The 23395-nt window shown below is 44.6% G+C and overlaps 1 protein-coding gene across 1 annotated transcript in view; it reads left to right on the plus strand.

Moving 5' to 3' along the window:
- Positions 1 to 23395, plus strand: part of hecw1b (HECT, C2 and WW domain containing E3 ubiquitin protein ligase 1b) — a 773289-nt gene that overhangs the window by 561916 nt on the left and 187978 nt on the right. The window contains exons 19-21 of the mRNA XM_085988048.1: positions 17182 to 17291; positions 18477 to 18597; positions 19345 to 19458. Of these exons, the coding sequence (XP_085844174.1) occupies positions 17182 to 17291; positions 18477 to 18597; positions 19345 to 19458 (345 nt within the window). The remainder of the gene's footprint in view (positions 1 to 17181; positions 17292 to 18476; positions 18598 to 19344; positions 19459 to 23395) is intronic.

The following is a 23395-nucleotide window of genomic DNA, read 5'->3' on the forward strand; positions in this document are numbered from 1 at the left end:
CCTGTGTCTGCCTTTTTCGATGGCCAGGCTATGTTCACTAAGTCTGTACATTGTCAAGGCTTTTCTCAGTTTGCTATCCTTTACCATGGTCAGGTATTCAGCCATGGTGTATTGTCTGTTTAGGGCCAAATAGCAATCGAGTTTGTTTTGGGTCTTTGTCATTTCTGTCCAATAGGTCAAATATTTTTCCTTCTGTTTAGTGATAATTGTGTTGGGTCGAATTCTCTGTGCTAGGATGTCACTGTCCTGGGGCTGGTTATTATTAGGAGTGCTGGTAGTTACTTCACTGAGTCCCAGGACTAGTTGACTGAGGGGACTCTTCTCTATGATCACTCTTAAGTGAGTGGCTTCTCGATTCATCAGTTACTAAAACAAGCTTTTCATACTCGCTACAGCAGAACTGAGAGCCTGGTGTTGGCTCAACCCACCTTGTTATCAGAATGCAGCGCTGTGACCTTAAGAATAACACGGGAGGGTTTTATGACCACAGCTTTCTAAGCAGGGCTTTAAATGTGATTAGACTAAATCCTGCCTGGAAAAAAATCTATCTTTCATCACACAGATTTTGACTGCATTGATTTGACTGAAAATGCCTGATATTGTACAACAACAACTTGCATTTATATGGCGCCTTTAATGTAGAAAAATGTCCCAAGGTGCTTCACACAAGTATTATCATAGAATCATAGAATGATACAGCATATAAGGAGGCCATTCGGCCCATCATGCCTCTGCTGGTTCTTTGGTAGAACTATCCAATTAGTCCCACTTCCCGGCTCTTTCCCCATAGCCCTGAACTTTTTTTTCCCCTTCAAGTATTTATCCAATTGCCTTTTGAAAGTTACTATTGCATCTGCTTCCACCACCCTTTCAGGCATGCATTCCAGATTACAACAACTCACTGTTATAAATCTCATCATCAAGAAACTACTCATGAAATAATGCTGGACGGCCAGCTGGTGGCGCCGTCCAAGGAGTATAAATACTCGGGTGTGGGCCCAGCTTGCCGGGGACATTTTGTAAGACAAGGAACTAGTGAAGTACAACTAGACCTCCATGTTCTGAAACAAGTTGATTAAAGCCTTGCTTTATGCTCAAACCAAGTGCGTAGTGAGTTTTATTACGTCACTCACTGCATAAAAAAATGTTTCCTAATTTTGCGTTCCCTGGTCACTGGAAACAATTTCTCCTTATTTACTCAATCAACATTCTTCAAGATTTTGAACACCTCTATCAAATCTCCACTTAACCTTCTCTGCTCTAAGGAGAACAACCCCAGATTCTCCAGTCTCGCCACACAAGTGAAGTCCCTCATCCCTGATACCATTCTAGTAAATCTCTTCTGCACCCACTTTAAGGCATTGACATCTTCCTAAAATGTGGGGCCCAGAATTGAACACAATACTCCTCCTTGATTTTGTACTCAATGCCTCTATTTATAAAGCCAAGGATCCCATATGCTTTTTTAACAGCTTTCTCACCTTGTCCTGCCACCTTCAAAGATTTGTATACTCTCTGTTCCTGCACCCACTTAAAATTGTACCATTTCGTTTATATTGCCTCTCCTCATTCTTCCTACCAAAGTGTATCACTTTTTTTCATTTTTATCTGCCATGTGTCTGCTCATTTCACCAGTCTGTCTATATCCTCCTAAAGTCTGTTACTATCTTCCTCACTGTTAATGACATTTCTGAGTTTCATATCTTCTGCAAACTTTGAAATTATGCCCTGTATGCACAAGTCCAGGTCATTAATGTATATCAAAAAGAGCAGTGGTCCTAATACTGACCCCTGGGGAACACCACTGCATACATCCCTCCAGTCATTAAAACAACCGTTTACTATTGCTTTCTGCTTTCTGTCCCTTAACCAATTTTGTATCCATGCTGCCACTGTCCCTTTAATCCCATGGGCTTTATTTTGCTAACAAGTCTATTATGTGGTACTTTATTCAAATGCCTTTTGAAAGTCCATATACACATCAAGCGCACTGCCCTCATCATCCCTCTCCATTACTTCATCAAAGAACTCAACAAAGCTAGTCAAACACGATTTACATTTAACAAATCCCTGCTGACTTTCATTTATTAGCCCATACTTTCCCAAGTGCCAATTAATTTTTTCCTGGATTATTGCCTCTAAAAGTTTCTCCACCACCAACATTAGGCTGGCTGCTGTAATTGCTGTGTTCATCCCTCTCCCCTTTTTTGAACAGGGGTGTAGCATTTGCAATCCTCCAGTCCTCTGGCACTTTCCACATATCTAAGGAGGATTGGAAGATTGTGGTCAGAGCCTCGGCAATTTCCACCTTTGCTTCCCTCAGTAACCTAGGATTCCCTGTGGCGGTGGGCTGACCACCTCCTGGAACATATGATCAAAGAAATTATCAGCCTCCCATATATCCTGCAGCGACTCCAGCTGCTCTTCAAGCTTAGAAACCCTATGCTCGAGCAGCCAGAGGCAGTTCCTGCATGCGTGGTTATCCAGGACATTTGAAGTGTTCTGGAGTTCCCAAATGGCGCAGGAATTGCAGGCAATGCATCTCAGCTTTCCCACCGTTCTATTTCGAGTCTACATGTAATTATATGCAGCCAGCGCTAACTGTTGAGTGGCTGCATACCGCAGCAGGGGGGTCCAAAATTGCAAGAGGTTCAAAGCTATTCTGCACTAATTAAAGTCAACTTGCACCTCTTAAAGGTGAGGTGCTGGAGCAGGTGGTGGAAGTCGTTGTGGAATTCATTCTGATGTGGAAAAAGACGTAATAATTGTACAATATGGAAGAGAGCGGGCTCCAAGATTTTCCAACGCTGCACTGGAGGCCTTGGTGGAGGAGGTAGAGAGGAGGAGAGATGTGCTCTATCCACAGGAAGCCAGCAGGACCGCCACACAATGGCTGCGATTTTGCTTACCTCGGTGGGTCCGTGGCGGGCAAGGTTGGTGGCGGGTCGCAGCCTCGCTGCTGGCTCTATCTCGGCCTCCGACATGACTTTCCCTTGATTGGGCTTGTTAAGCCCATCCAGCGAGTTTCCTGGCCAATTGAAGGAAGCGGGTCTGATGTCGTCACTTGATGCGCAAATTTACTTTGACATTTGAGCTGTCAGTGTTCTACATCACTGAGGTGCTGCAAACACTGACAAGCACTGCACAGAGGTGCATGGCTGCACCCAGGCTCTCCCATGACTTCATCCATATGCTTATGGAGGGAGTCACAGCAAACGGGGAAGTTCTCTTCCCTTCCAATGGGTGGAAGAGACCTCCCCAGGAGACCAACACAGCCTGGTTGCACATTGCACAGGAGGGCACAAGCAGGAATGTCATCAGGAGGACTTGGCTGCAGTGGCGCAAACATTTCAATGATCTCAGTAGATCACGAAACGTTACTGCAATGCCACACTCAACCTCACCCTGCTGTGCCACTCATCACATCCCCATCACTCTGCCTTCCCTACCCTACTCCTGCACATCCTTACTCACACCAACTTACCTTGCACCTCCACCCATCCCTCTCTATCTACATTATCACTTCCCCATCTCACTAGCCACCCCTCACACTCCCCCTCATCCTAGTCAAATCATACCAACTAACAACACACAAGGGTAGGCACTTGTGTGTTTTAGCCAATGTTCATGTGAAGTTTCTGTTAATGTGCTGTCAAACATTGAAATCTTTATTTTCAACACTTTACATTCTTGGACAGATTTGTGTGCACCTCTGGAAGTGGCTTAGTGAGTTGCAGTGAATGGTGAGACATAACGGTACCCCCTGCAATGGTCATGAGTGTGAAAGGAATGGCTTGGGCATTGTAGGGATGCTTTATGGTGTTGATGTGGGGTGGTGCCAACCTGGTGCATCATGTGGCAGCCAGGGTGTACAGCATCAAGTGAAGTAAATCTGGCCATGGTGAGGCCATCCCTGGCCTCCCGGGCAGCAGTGTGGTCGGGTGCTGATGCCCTCTGTCCTGTGCAGCATCAGGTGATTGCGGAGAAGGTTGGTGTGGTTCTTGGTGCTGCTGGTATTGCGGTTGATCATGGTCAGATTCTGAGGACCAAGGTGAGAGAGTATAAACCGTAGCCATGCTGATGGATTAGATGACAGGTGAGGTTGAGATGACAGAAGCAATCTGTCAATGGTAAGAGAGGTTGTTCCAATGAGGTGACACCGGATAAAGGGTTTGCTCCAAACATTTGCAACCTGCCTAAAGCTCAATCTGTCTTCCAAATGCAGTAAGCAACAGCTTCTAATCTTGGAAAGTAAACAGCTGTGAGACAGGAGCTTTTATAGCACATTTCAAGCTGTCAAATAATTAGATGATTCCATGGCCATTCAACTCCCACCCAGCTTAACAGACGTGATTCCCCGAGCAGCGTGGACCCCGTTGACGAGCTGGTAAATTCTAAAGGTGAGCTCAAAATTGTTGTTAATCCTCAGTTAACAATGTCATACTGACCTGAATTTCCTCCCCCACTGCTGCATGTCGGGTCTGTTCAGTGCTGACAGACCTGACATTTGGTAAAGGCACGTGGTAGAGGATTGACAGCGGGGTCCCGACCCTCTGTCAAAAAAAAACACTTTCCCATCCGACCCACCACCGATCGTGCCCGTTGACTCCCTGGAAAATTCCCCCAAACTCTCAGAAGGCAATGGGAGCAGATAGCCATGGTGGTCAAAACCAGGGGTCAAGCCCCGAGGACCTGGATGCAGCCCCGCATAAAGTTCAATGACCTCACACAGTGGTCAAGGTCAGTGAATGCATCTTCAAATGCCATATCTTACCAACTGCACCACTAGCTTCAGCAACTGCTCACTGTACCACACACCATCACTCACCTACCAACAATCTCTATCAATCAGACCTAACATTCATAGCTTCAGTCAGCCTCACACATTTAGCACTGTTGCAAGCCTCACACCCACATCTCACAGCTTGCACACGCTGCTAGTCATTCAGCCATGACAGCCACATTCCCAAACAGATTGCACCACACTTACTGACACTCTCTCCTCTCTCTTGCAGGACAATGTGGCACACAACCAGAGGCAGCTGGAGCTAACCAGCAGGGGGCAGGCACTCCTGCATGTCCTTACCCCATGGAAGAGACGGTGCTCAACGTTTTTGGAGTGGCCGTTGCTGAGGCCGGGGCCAACGGTGGGGCTGAAATGATAGAAGGCGACAGTATCCTCATACCTAATCCTCCTTCTCACATCCCGCTTCCCCCTCATCCCACAATCTCTTCTGCTTTACAAGCTGCAGATTGTGTAAGCATGCAACTGTTACCTCCTCCCACGCCCACCCTCACTCAACACAACCCGACCCTTGTGCCTTTCTCCTTTTAGATGCCCAAGAACTGCAATCTGGCCCGGCAGTGGTTGAAGAGCAAGAAGACAGCAATGATGGAGAAATACCATCACTCGATTTCACTCTCGCAGTCACCAGCTCTGATACAGACACTAATTTAGAGGGTTGCTTAGAAGTGGGATCTGCATATAGTGAGACACAGACATGAGTGGCTTGCAGCTAGGGCAGGGGGCAAGGGTAGTGCAGGTGCCAGCTCCCCGGAGGGCAAGGTTTCACATGAGTTCTGCTGCAGAGGACTCAGATAAGCACTTTGATGGGGTGGGCTACAGAAGAAGGCTGATGCATATGCACAATGAGATACTTGGTGCTGACAAACCTGCCAGAAAGCCTACGTGTAATGTCAAGGAGCATGGAGGAGGCCAGCACTAACTTTGCACAGGGCTTTGTGCAGAGCTTGGAGCCCATCCTTTCCAGAAGTGGTAGCCAACTCCATGAGCACACTTTTGGACTCAACCATGATGTATCTGATAGCTGATATTTCAGCTTCCATTGCAGCACAAGCAGAAGTCACCCAACATCTGGGTACTACAGTAGAAGCTCAGATTTCTGTAATGAAAGGTCAGCTTGCTGCATGCAAACTCAGATTGCTCACATGCAAGTGCAGCTTGATGCCATCATGGTTGCGGATGCCAGTGTTCAAAGGGGCTTGCAGGGTATCACAGCAGTTCCGCAATCTGTCCTCCAACTGATTGCCTTGATGGTCAGTGACAGAGGGAAGGCAAGGTGTGGGACTGTTGGTGAATGGGGAATTGGGGTTGCAGTTGGATGAGTTCTTCAGACGGCCCAACCAGAAAGAGCTGTCTAGGTTGCCTCCTCCATTCCTCCTCTTGCTGCTAATCCTTCGGCTCCTCAGCTGCTCACCATATAGCTGGTGGCAAGGGCTGTGCCCTCATGATGGTGAAGTTGTGCAGCATGCAGCAGACCACCACGAATCTTGACAGCCGCTCTGCCAAGTTCTGCAGGGCTCCTCCAGAGCTGTCCAGGCAGTGGAAACGTTGTTTCAGCACGCCACTGGTGTGCTCTATCACATTTCATGTGGCAGCATGGCTTTCATTGTATGCATGCTATGCACCGGAGTCATGAGCCACGTCGTCAGCGGATAGCCCTTGTCGCCCAGTAGCCACCCTCTGGTTTGATGTGGTGGCTCAAATGCAGATGGCACAGCAGACTGCTGCAGAATGAAGGCAACATGACTGCTGCCAGCATGCCGGGCATTGACCTGCATGATTCTCTGCCTGTGGTCACACACCAGTTGAACATTGAGGGTGTGGAATCCCTTTCAGAGTTGACATGCAGGCACCCTCAAAGCAATGTGCGTGTAGTCAATGGCACCCTGCACCATGGGGAAGCCTGCAATCCTCGTGAAGCCACGTGCTCGCTCTGCCTGCTGCTTTCTGGGAATTAAATGTAGTCAGCTCTCTTTACATACAGAGCCTCGGTGACCTCCCTTACGCAACAGTGGATGACAAACTGCGAGAGGTTGAAAATATCTCCTGCTCCAGCCTCAAAAGAGCCTGACGCATAAAAGTTCATGATCGTGGTCACCTTCACAGCCACTGGCAATATGGTCCTCGCCCTGCTTGAAGTTTGCAGTTGTGGCTGCAGCAGGTGGCAGATTTCAATGATAATGTCCTTACTGAAGTGCAGACGTCTCACACACCATTCCTCTCTGAGGTTCAGGTGGGAGAATTGCTCCCTGAACACCTGGGTGGATATGGCCTCCTGCTGAGAGCTGCCATCTTTCAGATGAGATGTTAAACCGAGGCTCCGCCTGCTCTCTCAGGTGGGCGTAAAAGATCCCATGGCACTATTTCGAAGAAGAGCAGGGGAGTTCTCCCCGGTGTCCTGGCCAATATTTATCCCTCAATCAGCATCACTAAAAGCAGATTATCTGCTCATTATAACATTGCTGTTTGTGGGAGCTTGCTGTGTGCAAATTGGTTGCCGCGTTTCCTACATTACAAGTGCCTACACTACAAAAAGTACTTCATTGGCTGTAAAACACTTCGGGACATCCAGTGGTTGTGAAAAGCGCTATATAAATGCAAGTCTTTCTTTTTTTTTCTCCCCTCCTCCTCCTCCCTCTTCTAGCAGCTTGCCCTGTTCTGTGTCACCTCTGCTCATTCTCCCAGTCATGCTGGATTCCAAGGGGAATGCCTACTAGTGCACTCATGTTTGGGAGCAAGTGGTTTGTGCAGAAGCCTTGAAGTCAGGATAAAGTCCTTCAGCAGCTGCCACACCACTTCTCGTAGACAGTACTTTTGGAGAAGCCTTGGCGAGTTGCTGCAGTGCATCTTGTAGATGGTACACACTGCAGCCACGGTATGTCGGTGGTGGAGGGAGTGAATGTTTCAAGTGGTGGATGGGGTGCCAATCAAGCGGGCTGCTTTGTCCTGGATGGTGTCGAGCTTCTTGAGTGTTGTTGGAGCCGCACTCATCCAGGAAAGTGTAAGAAAGTTGGTTCTCATTTACTCCCCATCCTTAAAATCTCCCCATAATATACACTACACCCTGGCCAGTAACGCTGCTCCACTAATAATGCTCTGTAACCAGCCAATAGTGCTGAAGAGTAGCCTGAGCGACTCTTCCTTCAATTTCCTGTGGGCCAACACCTGGCCTTGACTCTGTGCCTCCTCGTGATATGAACAGATGATGTATAATTTGACCACATAGCTGTTGGACTCCCAATAGATTGATCCACTGTGCCACCAGCACATACATTTAAAAAAAAATAATGCTGCCAACTTGAATACTTCAGATCAAACCCTTTTTTATGATATGAACATTGGTCAGACCACAAAACATGATATTCCCCATAGGTAGCGAGTATTAACAAACTGGGAGATGTTGAAACATAGGAACAGGAGTAAGCCATTCAGCCATTCAAGCCTGTTCCGCCATTCTATTAGATCATGGCTGCTCTGTACCTCAACTCTATTTACCTGCCTTTTCTCCATATCTTTTGATACCCACAGCTAATAAAAATCTATCAATCTCAGGATGAAAATTTCAATTGACCCAGCATCCACAGCCTTTTGAGGGGGAAGAGTTCCAGATTTTCACTACTCTGAGGAAGCTCAGGTTGATCAGACAATGACACAATGAGGTGCTTTTCTTCTGTATCAACTCCATTTATTTCCTCACAAAACGATGTAATTTGTAACTGATTCCTTCTGAGTTGTTTTGAGAAGTTCTATATGCTGATATCAGTAGTTCCGTGACAGATCAGAATTTAAACTGTGAGCCCAGTTCACTTTATGAGCCTCTTATTGCTGACATGTTTCATTTTCCCTTGAACAACTTTTAATATGCCCCTAATGTTTTTATTTGCCTTACCCTTAAGTGCTGAAAAAAATTAACCGTAAAACTGAATATAGGGTCTTACTTTCATTTAATTATGTTGGTCGTCATGGTAACACACATTCCTACTTTGTACCGACGAATTGCAGGATAGACATAGAACAGAATTCAGAACTTGAAGTCATAAAAACAGACTGGTCTAAATTGATTACTGTCTAAACTTATCAGGCCTGAAGCAGTAGCCAGCGAGCATCGAAGATTAGGCTATAGGGTCCTCAGAACAACAAGGAAGCAAGGATTACGAACCAACTGAGGCCCAGGCCAAACTCATACCCACCATAAATTGAGAAAAACTTTCTTAAAATATGAAAAGAGAAGCGGCCATGCACCTAAATGAAAATCCAAAAACATGAATAACTTCAGGAAGGAGGTGAGAGACCAATATTGCAGGCAACTAGACTGAAAAGGGAAAGGGGTAAAGAATTATTGAATAGAATCATTACAGCAGAGAAGGAGGCTATTTGGCCTGTCGAGCCCATGCCAGCTCTTTGCAAGAGCACCTCAGCTATTCCCAATCCCCTGCCCTTTCCCCATAGCCGTGCAAATTTTTTCCTTCAGGTACTTATCTAATTCCCTTTTGAAAGCCACTATTGAATCTGCCTCCTCCACCCTTTCAGGCAGTGCATCCAGATCCTAACCACTCAATGCATAAAAAAGTTTTTCCTCATGTTGGCTTTGGACCTTCTGCCAATCACATTAAATCTGTGTCCTCTGGTTCTCGACCTTTCCACCAATGGGAACAGTTTCTCTCTATCTACTCTGTCTGGACCCCTCATGATTTTGAACACCTCTATCAAATCTCCTCTCAATCTTCTCTGCTCTAAGGAGAACAACCCCAGCTTCTCCAGTCTATCCACGTAACTGAAATCACTCATCATTGGGACCATTCTTGTAAATTTTTCTGCAACCTCTCTAAAGCTTTCACATCCTTCCTAAAGTGCAGTGCCCAGAATTGGACACAATACTCCAGTTGTGGCCGAACCAGTGTTTTCTAAAGGTTCATCATAACTTCCTTGCTTTTGTACTCTATGGGCTGGATTTTCATTGAGGAGTCAGGTAGGAGGCGGGACTACAACTTTCGGGGTTGTAGTCCCGCCTCCATCGAGTTCTAGCCAACCCACGCGATTTTGACTTGATTGACCTTGTTGAGTCTTCCCAGCGGGCTCAGCAGGCCAATTAAGGGCCACCTGGCAACAGGTGGCATCACAGATTGATATTTCATCTGTCAAGACCTTTTGACAGATGAAATATCGACGTTTCACAGCTATTTGAAGTTGTCAAACACTGACAATCTGTACTCCAGGTTAATTCCTTCCTCTCAGGCTGATTTAGAGATCTCCCCGGAACAGAAAGCTGAATGCTGCAATTTTTGACAGCTCGCAGCCATTCTGCTTTCTGTGCCGGTGAGATGAGAGACTCCTGAGACCTGAAGGAAGGAAGGCTGTAAAGGTAAGTAAAGGTATGTAAAACTTCTTTAAACACTTTACACACACCAAACACACTGACCTTTGCACTCATGCACCCATCACTCACCTGAACACCGGACATTTCGACCCCTCCAAGCCCTTCATCCCGACGGTCCGCCTCCTCTAACTTGGCGTGGTTTGGAGCCATCGGGAATCCCACACTTCAACATTAAAAATAGGGATTAGGCTGAAAACTGTCTGTTAACTACCTGTTAACAGGCAGTTAATTGGCACTAATCCCCTTCCCGCCTCGGGGAGGCGGGTCCCAGTGCGGGTCAGGTACCCGCCTCCTTTGAAACTGGCATGGAGGTGGGTTGGGTGCGGGATGGGTTTGTGCCCCCCGATTTAACCCCCACATGCCTCCAATCCCGCCTCCATGGCCCAATGAAAATCCTGCCAAAATTCTATGGATCCTCTTCCAAAATTCTATAGATTCTGGAACAGTTCCCATGGATTGGAGGGTAGCTAATGTTACCCCACTATTCAAAAAAGGTGATAGAGAGAAAACGGGGAATTATAGACCGGTAAGCCTGACATCGGTAGTGGGGAAAATGCTAGAGTCCATTATAAAAGATGTAATAGCAGAGCACTTGGAAAACAGTGACAGGATCGGACAAAGTCAACATGGATTTACAAAAGGTAAATCGTGCTTGACTAATCAACTGGAATTTTTTGAGGATGTAACTGGTAGAATAGATAAGGGAGAACCAGTGGATGTGGTGTATTTGGAATTTCAGAAGGCTTTCGATAAGGTCCCACATAAGAGATTAGCGTGTAAAGTTAAAGCACATGGGATTGGGGGCAAGGTACTGACTTGGATAGAGAACTGGCTGGCAGACAGGAAGCAAAGAGTTGGAATAAACAGCTCTTTTTCCGAGTGGCAGGCAGTGACTAGTGAGGTACCACAGGGATCGGTGCTAGGACCCCAGCTATTCACAATATATATTAATGATCTATACGAGGGAACTAGATGTAATATCTCCAAGTTTGCAGATGACACAAAGCTGGGTGGGTGTGTGTGCTGTGAGGAGGATGCCGAGAAACTCCAGTATGATTTGGACAGGTTGGGTGATTGGGCAGATGTATGGCAGATGCAGTATAATGTGGATAAATGCGAGGTTATCCACTTTGGTGGCAAAAACAGGAAGGCAGATTATTATCGGAACAGCAATAGATTGGGAGAAGGGGAAATGCAACGAGACTTGGGTGTCCTTGTGCACCAGTCGCTGAAAGTAAGCATGCAGGTGCAGCAGGCGGTTAAGAAGGCAAATGGTATGTTGGCCTTCGTAGTGAGAGGTTTCGAGTACAGGAACAAGGATGTCTTGCTGCAGTTGTACAGGGCCTTGGTGAGACCACACCTTGAGTGTTGTGTGCAGTTTTGGTCGCCTTATCTTAGGAAGGATGTTCTTGCCATGGAGGGAGTGCAGCGAAGATTCACCAGACTGATACCTGGGATGGCAGGAATGACGTATGAGGAGAGATTGGGTTGATTGGGCTTATGCTCGCTGGAGTTTAGAAGAATGAGAGGGGATCTCATTGAAACTTATAAAATTCTAACAGGACTAGACAGACTAGATGCAGGAAGGATGTTCCCGATGGCGGGGGAGTCCAGAACCAGGGGTCACAGTCTAAAGAAAAGGGGTAAGCCATTTAGGACAGAGATGAGGAGGAATTTCTTCACCCAGAGAGTGGTGAACCTATGGAATTCTCTACCACAGAAGGCAGTTGAGGCCAATTCATTAAATATATTCAAGAAGGAGTTAGATATATTTCTTAAGGCTAAAGGGATCAAGGGATATGGGGAGAAGGCAGGGACAGGGTACTGAGTTTGAATGATCAGCCATGATCTCATTGAATGGCGGAGCAGGCTCGAGGGGCCGAATGGCCTACTCCTGTTCCTATCTTCTATGTTGCTATATTTCTGCCCTATGCCTCTATTCATAAAACCCAGGATCCAGTATGTTTTTTTAACCGCTTCCTCAACCTGCTCTGCCACCTTCAACAATCTGTGCACATATACCCCCATGTCTCTCTGTTCCTGCACCCCCTTTAAAATTGTACCCTTTAGTTTATATTGCCTCTCCTTGTTCTTCCTACCAAAATGTATCACTTCGCATTTTTCTACGTTAACCTTCATCTGCCACGTGTCCGCCCATTCCACCAGCCTATTTATGTCCTTTTGAAGTCTATCCCTATCCTCCTCACTGTTCACTATACAAGTTTTGTGTCATCCACAAATTTTGAAATAGCGCCCTGTACACCTAAGTCCAAATCATTAATATTTATCAAGAAAAGCAGTGGTCCTCGTACCGACCCCGGGGAACACCACTGTGTACCTTCCTCCAGTCCGAAAAACAACCGTTCACCACTGCTCCCTGTTTCCTGTCACTATTTCGTATCTATGCTGCCACTATCCCTTTTATTCCATGGGCTTCAACTTTGCTTGCAAGCCTATTATGTGGCACTTTATCAAAAATGCTTTTTGGAAGGCCATGTACACCACGTCAACCGTATTGCCCTCAACAACGCTCTCTGTTCCCTCATCAAAAAATTCAATCAAGTTAGTTAAACATGATTTGCCTTTAACAAATCCATGCTGGCTTCCCTTAATCCACACTTGTCCAAGTGACTCTTAATTTTGTCCTGGATTATCATTTCTAAAAGCTTCCCCACCATCAAGGTTAAGCTGACTGACCTGTAGTTGCTGGGTTTATCCATACACCCTTTTTTGAACAAGGGTGTAACATTTGCAATTCTCCAGTCCTCTGGCACCATCCCGTATTGAAGGAGGATTGGAAGATTACGGCCATTACCTCCGCAATTTCCACCTTTATTTCCCTCAGCATCCAAGGGTGCATCCCATCTGGTCCTGGTGACTTACCTACTGTAAGTGCAGCCAGCCTTTCTAGTACCTCCTCTTTATCAATTTTTATCCCATCCAGTATCTCAACAACTTCCTCTTTCACTATGACTTTGGCAGCATCTTCTTCCTTGGTAAAGACAGATGCAAAGTACTCATTTAGTGCCTCAGCCATGTCCTCTGCCCCCATGCGTAGGTCTGCTTTTTGGTCCGTAACCGGCCCCACCCCTCCTCTTGCTACCCCTTTACTTTTTATATGCCTATAGAAGACTTTTGAATTCCCTTTTATGTTAGCTGCCAGTCTATTCTCAAACTCCCTCTTCACCCCTCTTATTTCATTTTCACTTCCTCTCTGAACTTTCTGTGTTCAGCCTGGTTCTCACTTGTATTCTCAACCTGACATCTGTCATACGCCCCTTTTTTCTGCTTTATCTTACTCTCTATCTCTTTCGTCATCCAGGGAGCTCCGGTTTTGGTTGCCCTACCTTTCCCCCCCCCGTGAGAATGTACCTCAACTGTACCTGAGCCATCTCCTCTTTAAAGGCAGCCCATTGTTCAATTACAGTTTTGCCTGCCAATCTTTGATTTCAATTTACCAGGTCCATTCGCAACCCAGTGAAACTGGCCCTCCTCCAATTAAGTGTTTTGACTCTAGATTGCTCCCTGTCCTTTTCCATAGATAACCTAAACCTTATGATGCTAGGTTCACTGTTCCCTAAATGATCCCCTACTGAAACGTAATCCACCTGACCCACCCCATTCCCCAGAACCAGATGGAAAAAAAGAACAAGATTGAAAGTAGTTACTGGTCCCCTTCTCATTCAGCCCACAAGAGCTATACTGAGATGAGTCAGGGTGTCACAGTGGCATAGAAAAGGAATCCTTCCCCACAAAAAATTTATTTCAGAAAGATAGATTGCATAACCTCTTCTGTGTGGACTGTTCTCCAAAGTCATAACAAAGAGGTAGGTATATAGCAATAAACTGTTTTCACTGGTTTGCAAGAGAGTGAAGAGAGGGAACATGTTTAAGAGAATCACAAAAATAAATGGAGGGAGATTGAAAAGATGTTCTTTACACAGAGGGTGGGGAAAGAAACCACCTTCAAACCATTGTTGAAGCAGAGTCCCCAAATTATTTTAAAAGATGATTAGTAAAAGAAGCTTGAAAAATAGGAATATTAAAGGATGGTGAGACTGAGCACGAAGGTAGGATTAGACTAGTATAACTGTTCTCATTGTTCAAAATATTCAACATAGAAAAAAATGGCTAATTACATGGAAATTCTTCAATTCAACAATGGTGGTCTTTTCTGGAAGCATTCCAAGTGTGGTTTATTAATACCAAAGGAAATACGCATTGAAAGCATTTTGTGAGTAATGGAATACACGTGATTGTGCACATAGGTTACACTTTGGGGAAAAATGTGTTAATTTTGAAATGGTTCCTGTTGTATATATTTTTTTCTAAATTTAACAATTAAGAGGGTTCTGGATGATTTTGTTTTAAAACAGATAAAGATCCTGATCTTCTGATCAGCAGAATCCTGACAAGTGGCATTAATGGCTGAAAATGGGCGTTTACGCTGTTTCTCCAGGGTTTCCCTTGATCTCCCATCCAAATTAGAAACATGGGCAGCACGGTGGCATAGTGGTTAGCACTGTTGCCTCACAGCGCCAGGGACCCGGGTTCGAATCCGGCCTCAGGTGACTGTCTGTGTGGAGTTTGCACATTCTCCCTGTGTTTGCGTGGGTTTCCTCCGGGTGCTCCGGTTTCCTCCCACAGTCCAAAGATGTGCGGGTTAGGATGATTGGCTATGATAAATTGACCCTTAGTGTTAGGGGGATTAAATACGTGGGGTTACGGGGTAGGGTGGGATATGTGTTGGTGTAGGGGTTACGGGGATCGGGTGGGATATGTGTCGGTGCAGGCTCAATGGGCCGAAATGGCCTCTATCTGCACTGTGGGGTTTCTGTGATTTCTGTGATAGTAGTAGGCCATTCAGCCCCGCAAACCTGTTCCACCATTCAATTAGCTCATGGCTGATCTGTAGATCAACTCCATTTACCCACCTTTTTTCTATATCCTTTGATACCCTTACCTAACAAAAATATATTAATCCGTCTTGAAAATTTCAATTCACTCAGCACCCACAGCCTTTTGGGGGTGCGAGTTCCAGATTTCCACTGCCCTTTGTGTGGAAAAGGTGCTTCCTGATGTTACTCCTAAATGGTCTAGCTCTAATTTTAAGATTATACCTGCTTCTTCTGGATTCCCCCACCAGAGGAGATAGTTTCTCTGTATCTACACTATCAAATCCCTTAATCACTTTATTTACCTCAATTAGATCACCCTTCAAACTTCTAAACTCAAAGGAATTCAAGCCATGTTTATGCAACCTGTCTTCATAATTTAACCCTTTAAGCCCTAGTATCATTCTGGTGAATCTGCACTGCACCCCTTCCAAAGCCAATATATCTTTCCTGAGGTTCGACGCCCAAAACTCCAGATGGGGTCTGACCAAAGCTCTGTACAACTGCAGCATCACTTCTTCAATTTGAATTCCAGCCCCCTTGAGATAGAGGCCAACATTCCATTTGCCTTTTTGATTACTTTTTGTACCTGTGCACTAGCTTTTAATGATTTGTCTACATGAACACCTAAATCCCTTTGCTCTTAGCCTCTCGCCATTAAGAAAATATCCCGATTTGTCTTTCTCCGATCCAAAATGGATGACCTCACATTGAACTCCACCTGCTACAAATTTTCTCACTCACTTAGTCTGTCTATGTCCTTTTGTAACTTCCTGCTCCCATCCACACAATTTACTGTGCCTCCTAACGTAACTTCATCTGCAAACTTGGGTGTACAAATCTCTATTTCTTCATTCAAGCCATTAATATATATGATGAAAAGCTGAGGTCCCAGTACAGATCCGTGGGAACACCACTTGTCACATCCTGTCAATCAGAGAATTAAGCTTTTACCCCTACTCTCTGTCCCTTACCTCCCAACCAATTACTGACCTTTCACAAATTCCAGCAGGTGATTGGGAGAATTTAGGGCCCCTCTCTTGTATAAATTTGAGTTTGATTATTTTTCTGACCACTTGTGTAAATATTCTTGTTGTCCTAATTAATGCATAATGGAATTTAATCTAAAATCTGAAACCAATTTGTAATTGCAGTTTGAGAGATTGCTGTTGGTTGCATTTTGTGCAGTCATAACCCCAGTGCTTTTAATTTCAATTGTTCTTATTTGTTTTGCCTAATAATAAAATAAATATATAGTATGTTACAATAGTTGACATTGTGAAAACTCATCAATGGTAGTAATTTTCGTCCAGAAGTAAAAGACTCTTGAAAACTGCGACTTGATGGGCCAAATGGCCTGTTGCTGTAAAGTTCTGCGATACGATGCAGTAAGATGGCAATATCGAATACTGCAAAGCTGGAATACAGCAAATGTTTCTAACCTATTTCATTTTCGGTGTGCATCCCTGGAACCACCTGGTTGCTATTTGCAGCCCCCACGCAATCAGATTAAATATGATTTAGAAAATCCAACCGCTATATGTTATCATAGAATCATAGAATGGTTACTGCACAGAAGGAGGCCATTCGGCCCATTGAGCCCGTGCCGGGCCATCATCACATAAAGCTGTTCATGGATCTTCTTTCCCCTCCTACCCTAAGTGATATATTATTTTAATAAATAAAAATTATACTTTCTTGTACTGAAATAAAGACATCTGTTTTATAGTCACCATATAATGTAATTTAAAGGAGAATTTTCTTTATTAATAAGTAATTGGAAAGCTTTATTTTGGGAGGGAGGAGACATACATCATTTGCATCAGAGTGACAGCACATGCAAGAGCGCAATGATGCATCATCGCATTTTATGTTTGCAAATATGAGAGAAAGGTCTGGCAAGCATTTCTTTGAGAAGACAGTCTCTTTCAGTTATATTTCTGAGTATGAAATCTTTCATGATAATCCAGTTTAAAGGTCATACTGTATGCTTAAAAGAAAATGGTTTAGTCAATATTAACCAGGTCACTGTAATGCGGACTCTTTCCTGCCATTGGTTGCCAACTCGATCAAGCATTTACTTACCATGCTCTATTTTCTTTTAGCCTCTTTGAAGATGAGATTATGTCCTACGTTCCAATACATGCTTCATTTCACCCGGGATACAGCTACTCTCCCCGCTGCTCCCCTGGGTCTTCACCTCAGAACTCCCCAGGTAAATTGGATTGACCTTTGGGCTTAGCATTAGAACTGCATAGAATCTTATTCTATCATTAATGTAACCTGAGACAAATAGCCCAGCAGAGGTCAGACTGCTGGAGTGAGTTCTAAAAGCAATCGGAAAAGTACCTTGCATTCAAGCTGGTCATTTTCTGTTAAAAGAAAATCACCAACCCTTAATAAAGGGACCATCTTGCCTTTCAGCTGGAACTCTGCAGCCTCGGCTGGTTTTGTCCAGTAGAAGACTGTGCCAAAAATTGCAGTTATCCTTTCTCAGTATCAAAACTCACATAGCTCATGGTGAGTGAGATTGAGGGATTCATACCAGTACTGTGATTGGTTAAAATGATGCCATAAACTCCTGGTTAACCCAAATAGGCTGATTTTTGTCTCGATTACACCCCATAAATAGACACACCTGCGGCATAACCGAGTACGTAGGTGGTTAGAGATCAGTGACACTGGACCTCCATCCATTTTGCCCCTTACATTTATTTCCAGCAGGTGCTTCATTATGATTTTAATGGGGTACAAATAGCATCATTTCAGCATCCCCATGATTCTGGGTCATTTGCACTGGTTCCAAATGGATTCCTAACAATTCCCACACACAATGGGCGTCCTGGAGCAGAGAAAGGGTCAGGGGACTGCAAAGTGCAGGTTTTGAAACAATTATGAAGATTTTTACTTTTTTCTGTTCAAAGTTTTGAAACCACTTAGTTGCAGGTAAAACTTTGTTCCATAGCATACGTCACTGTCATCTTTTGCATTGGTTCTGGAAATGTGAACAATGGGCTTCTCTGTTGGAAACTTGCAATGTTGATGTCTTTGAGAGAAGGGAAGAGGGATGCCAGGCACTTGAGGACTGTTCACAATTAACATTACCGTTCACACCCACTAACACCAGCAGAGCTGCCCTTACTTGGATTTGTCTAAGACTCTCTTTGTAGAAAGGCTTCAATTCACATGATGGAGTTGTGTTGTCTATTGCAGTCTGTCCCGCATTCAAGGTTGCAGCACAGACAGAGCACCATCAGTGGCTGCGACACGCAGACGAGGAAGGCCTGTGCTGAAAGAACTGATTTTAGTCAGTGTCGTAATCTGAAAGGTTTTTCAAAAACTGCACTGCAAATGAATTTTTCAGGAATATATTCATCATGATCACACTTTTGTTTGATAGGCATGCAGCGAGCAAGTGCAAGGGCTCCTGCACCATACAGGAGAGATTTTGAAGCTAAGCTGAGAAACTTTTACAGAAAGCTTGAGGCCAAAGGTTATGGGCAAGGACCAGGAAAAATCAAGTAAGGAGACCGTTTTTATAATTTCTTCATGATATTGCCAATTAAATACATTTTACTAACTCGCACCAGCAACATGAGAGCTTCGCGAACCAGAACCACATAGAAATTTGGGCATGAAGGTCAATGGGGCCCACAGGATTTACTGTACATGAAAATTAATGGATGGAAAATATTGTATAGCAGCTGGCCTTTCCACCCAAATTCTTGATATATGCTCCCGGCACACAAGCTCCTTGGCATGAGCACAAATTTGTTAAATCTGCCCTATAGACTGAACACATGAATAACCATAATTTAGTTCATTGGTTGTAAAGCCCTTTTGGACATCCTGAGGGCATGATAAGATGCGACATGAAAGCATATTTTTTCTTCCTTTCCAAAAAGGCACTCCCTTGCTGAAAAAGCATTTTGTTCAGGGAAAGAGAAAAAAGATGCCTCAATTCCATCACAACTAATGACACAATGATGCATTTTATTGTGGTTTAGGCCATTGTGTTGTGTATTTCCAAAAATAACAGTGTCTTGTGAAGATGAGGCCCATTTAAGAGACTTGTTAGTAAGTGAATAACCCGATTCAAAAATGTACACGTATTCTCCAAGAAAAATAATTTGGGACTTCCTAAATATAGTTTACATGTGCTTTCAATTACAAAAACAAAGTTCCTTGCATAAAAATCCAGCTGGCAGCACTGCAGCCCATCCAGCTGCCTCTGCTGCCTCACTCTAACTCCGCTCTATCCTTTGCAGGTTAATTATACGCCGGGACCACTTGCTGGAAGGTACCTTCAATCAGGTTATGGCCTATTCACGCAAAGATCTGCAACGAAACAAGCTGTATGTCACGTTCGTGGGAGAAGAAGGGTATGGAGTTTCTCCATGTGTTTGATGCTGATTGGATATTGTTCAGTTCCCCCTTGCCTTATACCAAAAACACTGACTGATTCCCTCGTTAACCATTACTTAGGGAAAGCTACAGTCAGCTTGTCAAAGTAATTTTTATAGAAAAGCTGATTTTAATCATTAAAGCCCTATTGCAAAGTGTTCCTAAGACTGATTAATCCATTTGATTCCTGATAAAGGTTGCAAATTCCCAGTAAGAAAACACTTTATGCCCTCATTATGTGTCTAATCATATTAATACACATTCTACACAGCATGCTTTGTACAGCTTCAGTGTACAATATGATTTGAAATTGACCAAATAACAAGAAGTTCTGTTGAGATAACAGAACAGTTTATATACTTTATAATTGAACAGTTTATATACTTTATAATTGAACAGTTTATATACTTTATAAATCCATTCATTATAATATAAATTCCAGACAAATCCACAGGCATGCAGTCTCATTCCCGTATTCTCCTGATATCAGCAGATTTTTAACAGTTTACTCCTTGTGCATTAATGATTGGTCAAAGCTAGTCCTGTTTTATAAAGTCTGGTTCTAAGAGACTTTTTTTGTAACCTTTCCTGACCTTTTGCATCAAATGGAAATATTTTCTCTTGCTGGAGACATTGGGGCCGAAATTTCACTCAAGTTCCATCGGTAACTGTAACTCTGGCAGGAAACCAGCAGCAGCCCCCCTTCTTGGGAAGTGTTGGTGACCTGGTTGTACCGGGTCTCTGCTGATTATGGGAGTGTCCAATTTGCCTTGTAAGGTATGGAACCTCTGGCCACCCTTTATAAAGGGAGTAGAGCAAGTCTGGGGATTCCCTATGCTGAGAATTCTGGCTGAGTTGGGACCCAGCATATCTCTGGAGGCCTGTAGGCCGAATGTGTTGAAGTGTACCAGACTCCACATGAACAACAGTGGTGGGGTCCAATGAAGTAACCTGGACTTCCAAAGAAAGAGCTTATTTTTTTTAAGAACAAACAGATTGACCCCCTTTCACAGAGGGCCGACAGGGTCAGGAAAGGACCTGGGCAATCCCCCCAAATGGGGCGGGCACTAGAGTTGCCAGCCACTTGGGGCAGGCACATGCTTGTAGTGGCACTTGTACCCGCCTGCCTCATACAAATTAGGTAAGTTACGACGGAGCCCACAAACTCCGGCAGGGTCAGTGCAGGAGGGCACTGGCAGGCGCAGTCCTGGTCCAACCACGGGATCACGTGCCAAAGAATTTCAGGGCAATGCACCTACCTTCCTTACATTACAATGCTACTGCCATTGACAGCCCAGACTTTAGTGCCAGTGCTGTAATGTAAATGGCAAGAGGTGATGTATGCCTGCTCCATTAGCAGTGCAGTCCAGCATTTCTGCAGACTGCAGGCGAGCTGAATGCCCAGGCATCCTGTACCATTTTCTATTTGCTGACTTGCGCTGACATTTCTCAACCACCAGTGATCATTCGCTGACTAGAAATGCAAGTCACATTTGCAGCTTTCCAACAATTGTACCTGTGCACTTTTCTTTAATGTTGCTACTGGTGCACTGTAAATGTGGCAGATTGCATAGCACCGGGAGGCCCAGCATGTCATGCTCCCACTTGAATTAGTTCGGTAATGTAAAAATGGCACCAATAGGAACATCCTGAGCACAGTTTAATCATGAGAAATGCAAAATGACTTCACCGATAAATATTTTGGTTGGATCTGCAAATTGCACATAAAAGTAGTCATTTGACAAATTGCTGTATCATATCTCACAATTGAAAACATGCCAACATGGTGCCAATCTTCAATACGAATGTCGAAACAGCCAGAGGCAACTATAGGCCCCTTAGGTGAAATAATGGAATTGGTTATCCGAAGTAAATTGAACATTATCGCTACAATAATAGCCTGTGCCAAGAATTTCCTTGGTGCTTCTCCCGCTCTGTCACCTGAAGTTTGGTGGAGGTTTAGCAAACTTCCATCGAAGTTACGGCAGTGGAGCTGGAGAAACCCCAAGGAAATTCCAGTGCTAGTAAACAGAAGTCAACATTGATTCAGAAGGGGTAGATCCTGCCTGACCCACCTCCTCAACTTTGAGGAAGTGACAACCCAACTGGACTGTGGAAAGCCTTATGATGTGTTTTTTTACAAAATTCCATATGAATAGCTAATAGTTAAACTCAAAGCTGGATTCAGAGTGAACCTTGGGAATGGTGAAGGGGTAGAAAACAATGCCCTGGATTTAGCCTGTAGCCGAGTTCCATGGGGGCATTGTTGTGAGGTTGGGAAACCCAGAAGAACGGGTTTCCCAAATGACCTGCAGTTTTTAATTGCAAGGCGCCTTTAAATTGTTTCCTGTCGGGTTCCAGCCCATAGGCAGCCTGCTTGACAGGCAAGAGGCCTTTTGGGCGGGAAGCCTGCTTCATAAGGCTGCAACCTATGAGAACAGGTAGGTGTAGTGGGGGGACTGAGAGAGATTGTGTGGGGGATCCTGATGGTGGGGGGGAGTGGTGTCTGATGGCGGTCGCGGGGAGCAGACAGATCGCAGGGTGGGGGCGCGGTTGGGATTTACTGAGTAGCTTGTTGGGCTGGGAGGAAACACTCCTGCTTCTCCTGGCCCACAAGCAGTGCTGTAAAGGCATATACCTCGTGGATTCAGCCCTTCTCGTCTCCTTGCACCTGCCGGGTTTCCCGAGGCCTGGGAAACCCGGCCGAAATGAGTTAAAAATAGAATGACTGTTAAAATGAAGGCAGGTAGCCTCATTATAATATTTAAATGAACAGCCCGCTTCCCTTGAACAGATTGGTCACTTGCCTCTCATCCCACCTCCGTTAAAACCGGAAGTGGGCGGGTTCGAGGCAGGTTGTGTTCCTGTTTCAGACTTTTTACATTTTAACCTTTGACCCTACCCCAACCCACCCATTTTTGGGAGTTAAGAATCAGTCCAATGAGTATTCACTGGAAGAGTCATAGCAAGGTGAGGGGTGGTACTGTGTGGGGCACCTTAGGGCCCAGTGCTGGATCACAAATGTTTCAAATCTTCCTAAATGACCTGGATTCAGAAACTAAGTGGCAGTGAAATTGGAAGAGGCAGTTCAGAAATTACAGAATGTGTTGGACAAAATGCAGACAAGTGCAGTGTAGTGCACAAAGCAGGAAAAAATAGGCAGCACACATACCCCATGAAAGGTGTTGAAATAGCTAAGGACAAAATTGAAAGAGTCTTAGTAGGCTTCATGCTAATCATGCCCAACCAATGAAGAGCAGCAATCAACAAAGCCAATAGAATATTGAACTCCATGGCCAAAAGAGTAGAATGTAAATCAGAAAAGGTAGTGAACAAATGTTCTAGTACTCTGGTCAGACCAGACTTTGAATGCTACCTTCAGTTCTGGTGGTTGAGGCACAAGGGAGATACTCAAGTGCTGCAGGCAGTACAGAGAAGAACCGTGAGGCTGAACTCTCCTGTCTGAGGTACGAGGAAAGACTGGAGAAAGTTGGGCTTTTCAGCCTCGAAAGTAAACATCTGAGAGGTGATCTTGTAGAAATATATGATTGTTAAGGGAATGGAAAAAGTAAACCCAGAATATGACTTTAAATTAAATTGCAAGAGTTGAAGAAGGAGACACAGGTTCAAACTAGTAACGGTAAATTTAAGACAGATTATCAAGAAATTCTTCTGTACGATAAGAGTGACCAGCATGTGAAATAGACTTCCAGATATAATAGTAGAGGCAAAAAACTGGAATAATTTTAACAAACCATTGTATTCTACAATGTGCAGAGTATTTTATAGAAGATGAGCAGGCTATCTTCTACAGGTAGACTATCCTTTATCCGAACTTCCGAAAACTGAAACCCTCTAAAAACCGAAAGTTTTTTCGTTCAGCGTAAGCCGTGCGCACGACATGACCAGAGTGGC

This window comes from Somniosus microcephalus, chromosome 5 (assembly GCF_052327205.1).
Source record: "Somniosus microcephalus isolate GS21.2 chromosome 5, FLI_Smic_1.0, whole genome shotgun sequence".
Classification (NCBI taxonomy): Eukaryota; Metazoa; Chordata; class Chondrichthyes; order Squaliformes; family Somniosidae; genus Somniosus; species Somniosus microcephalus.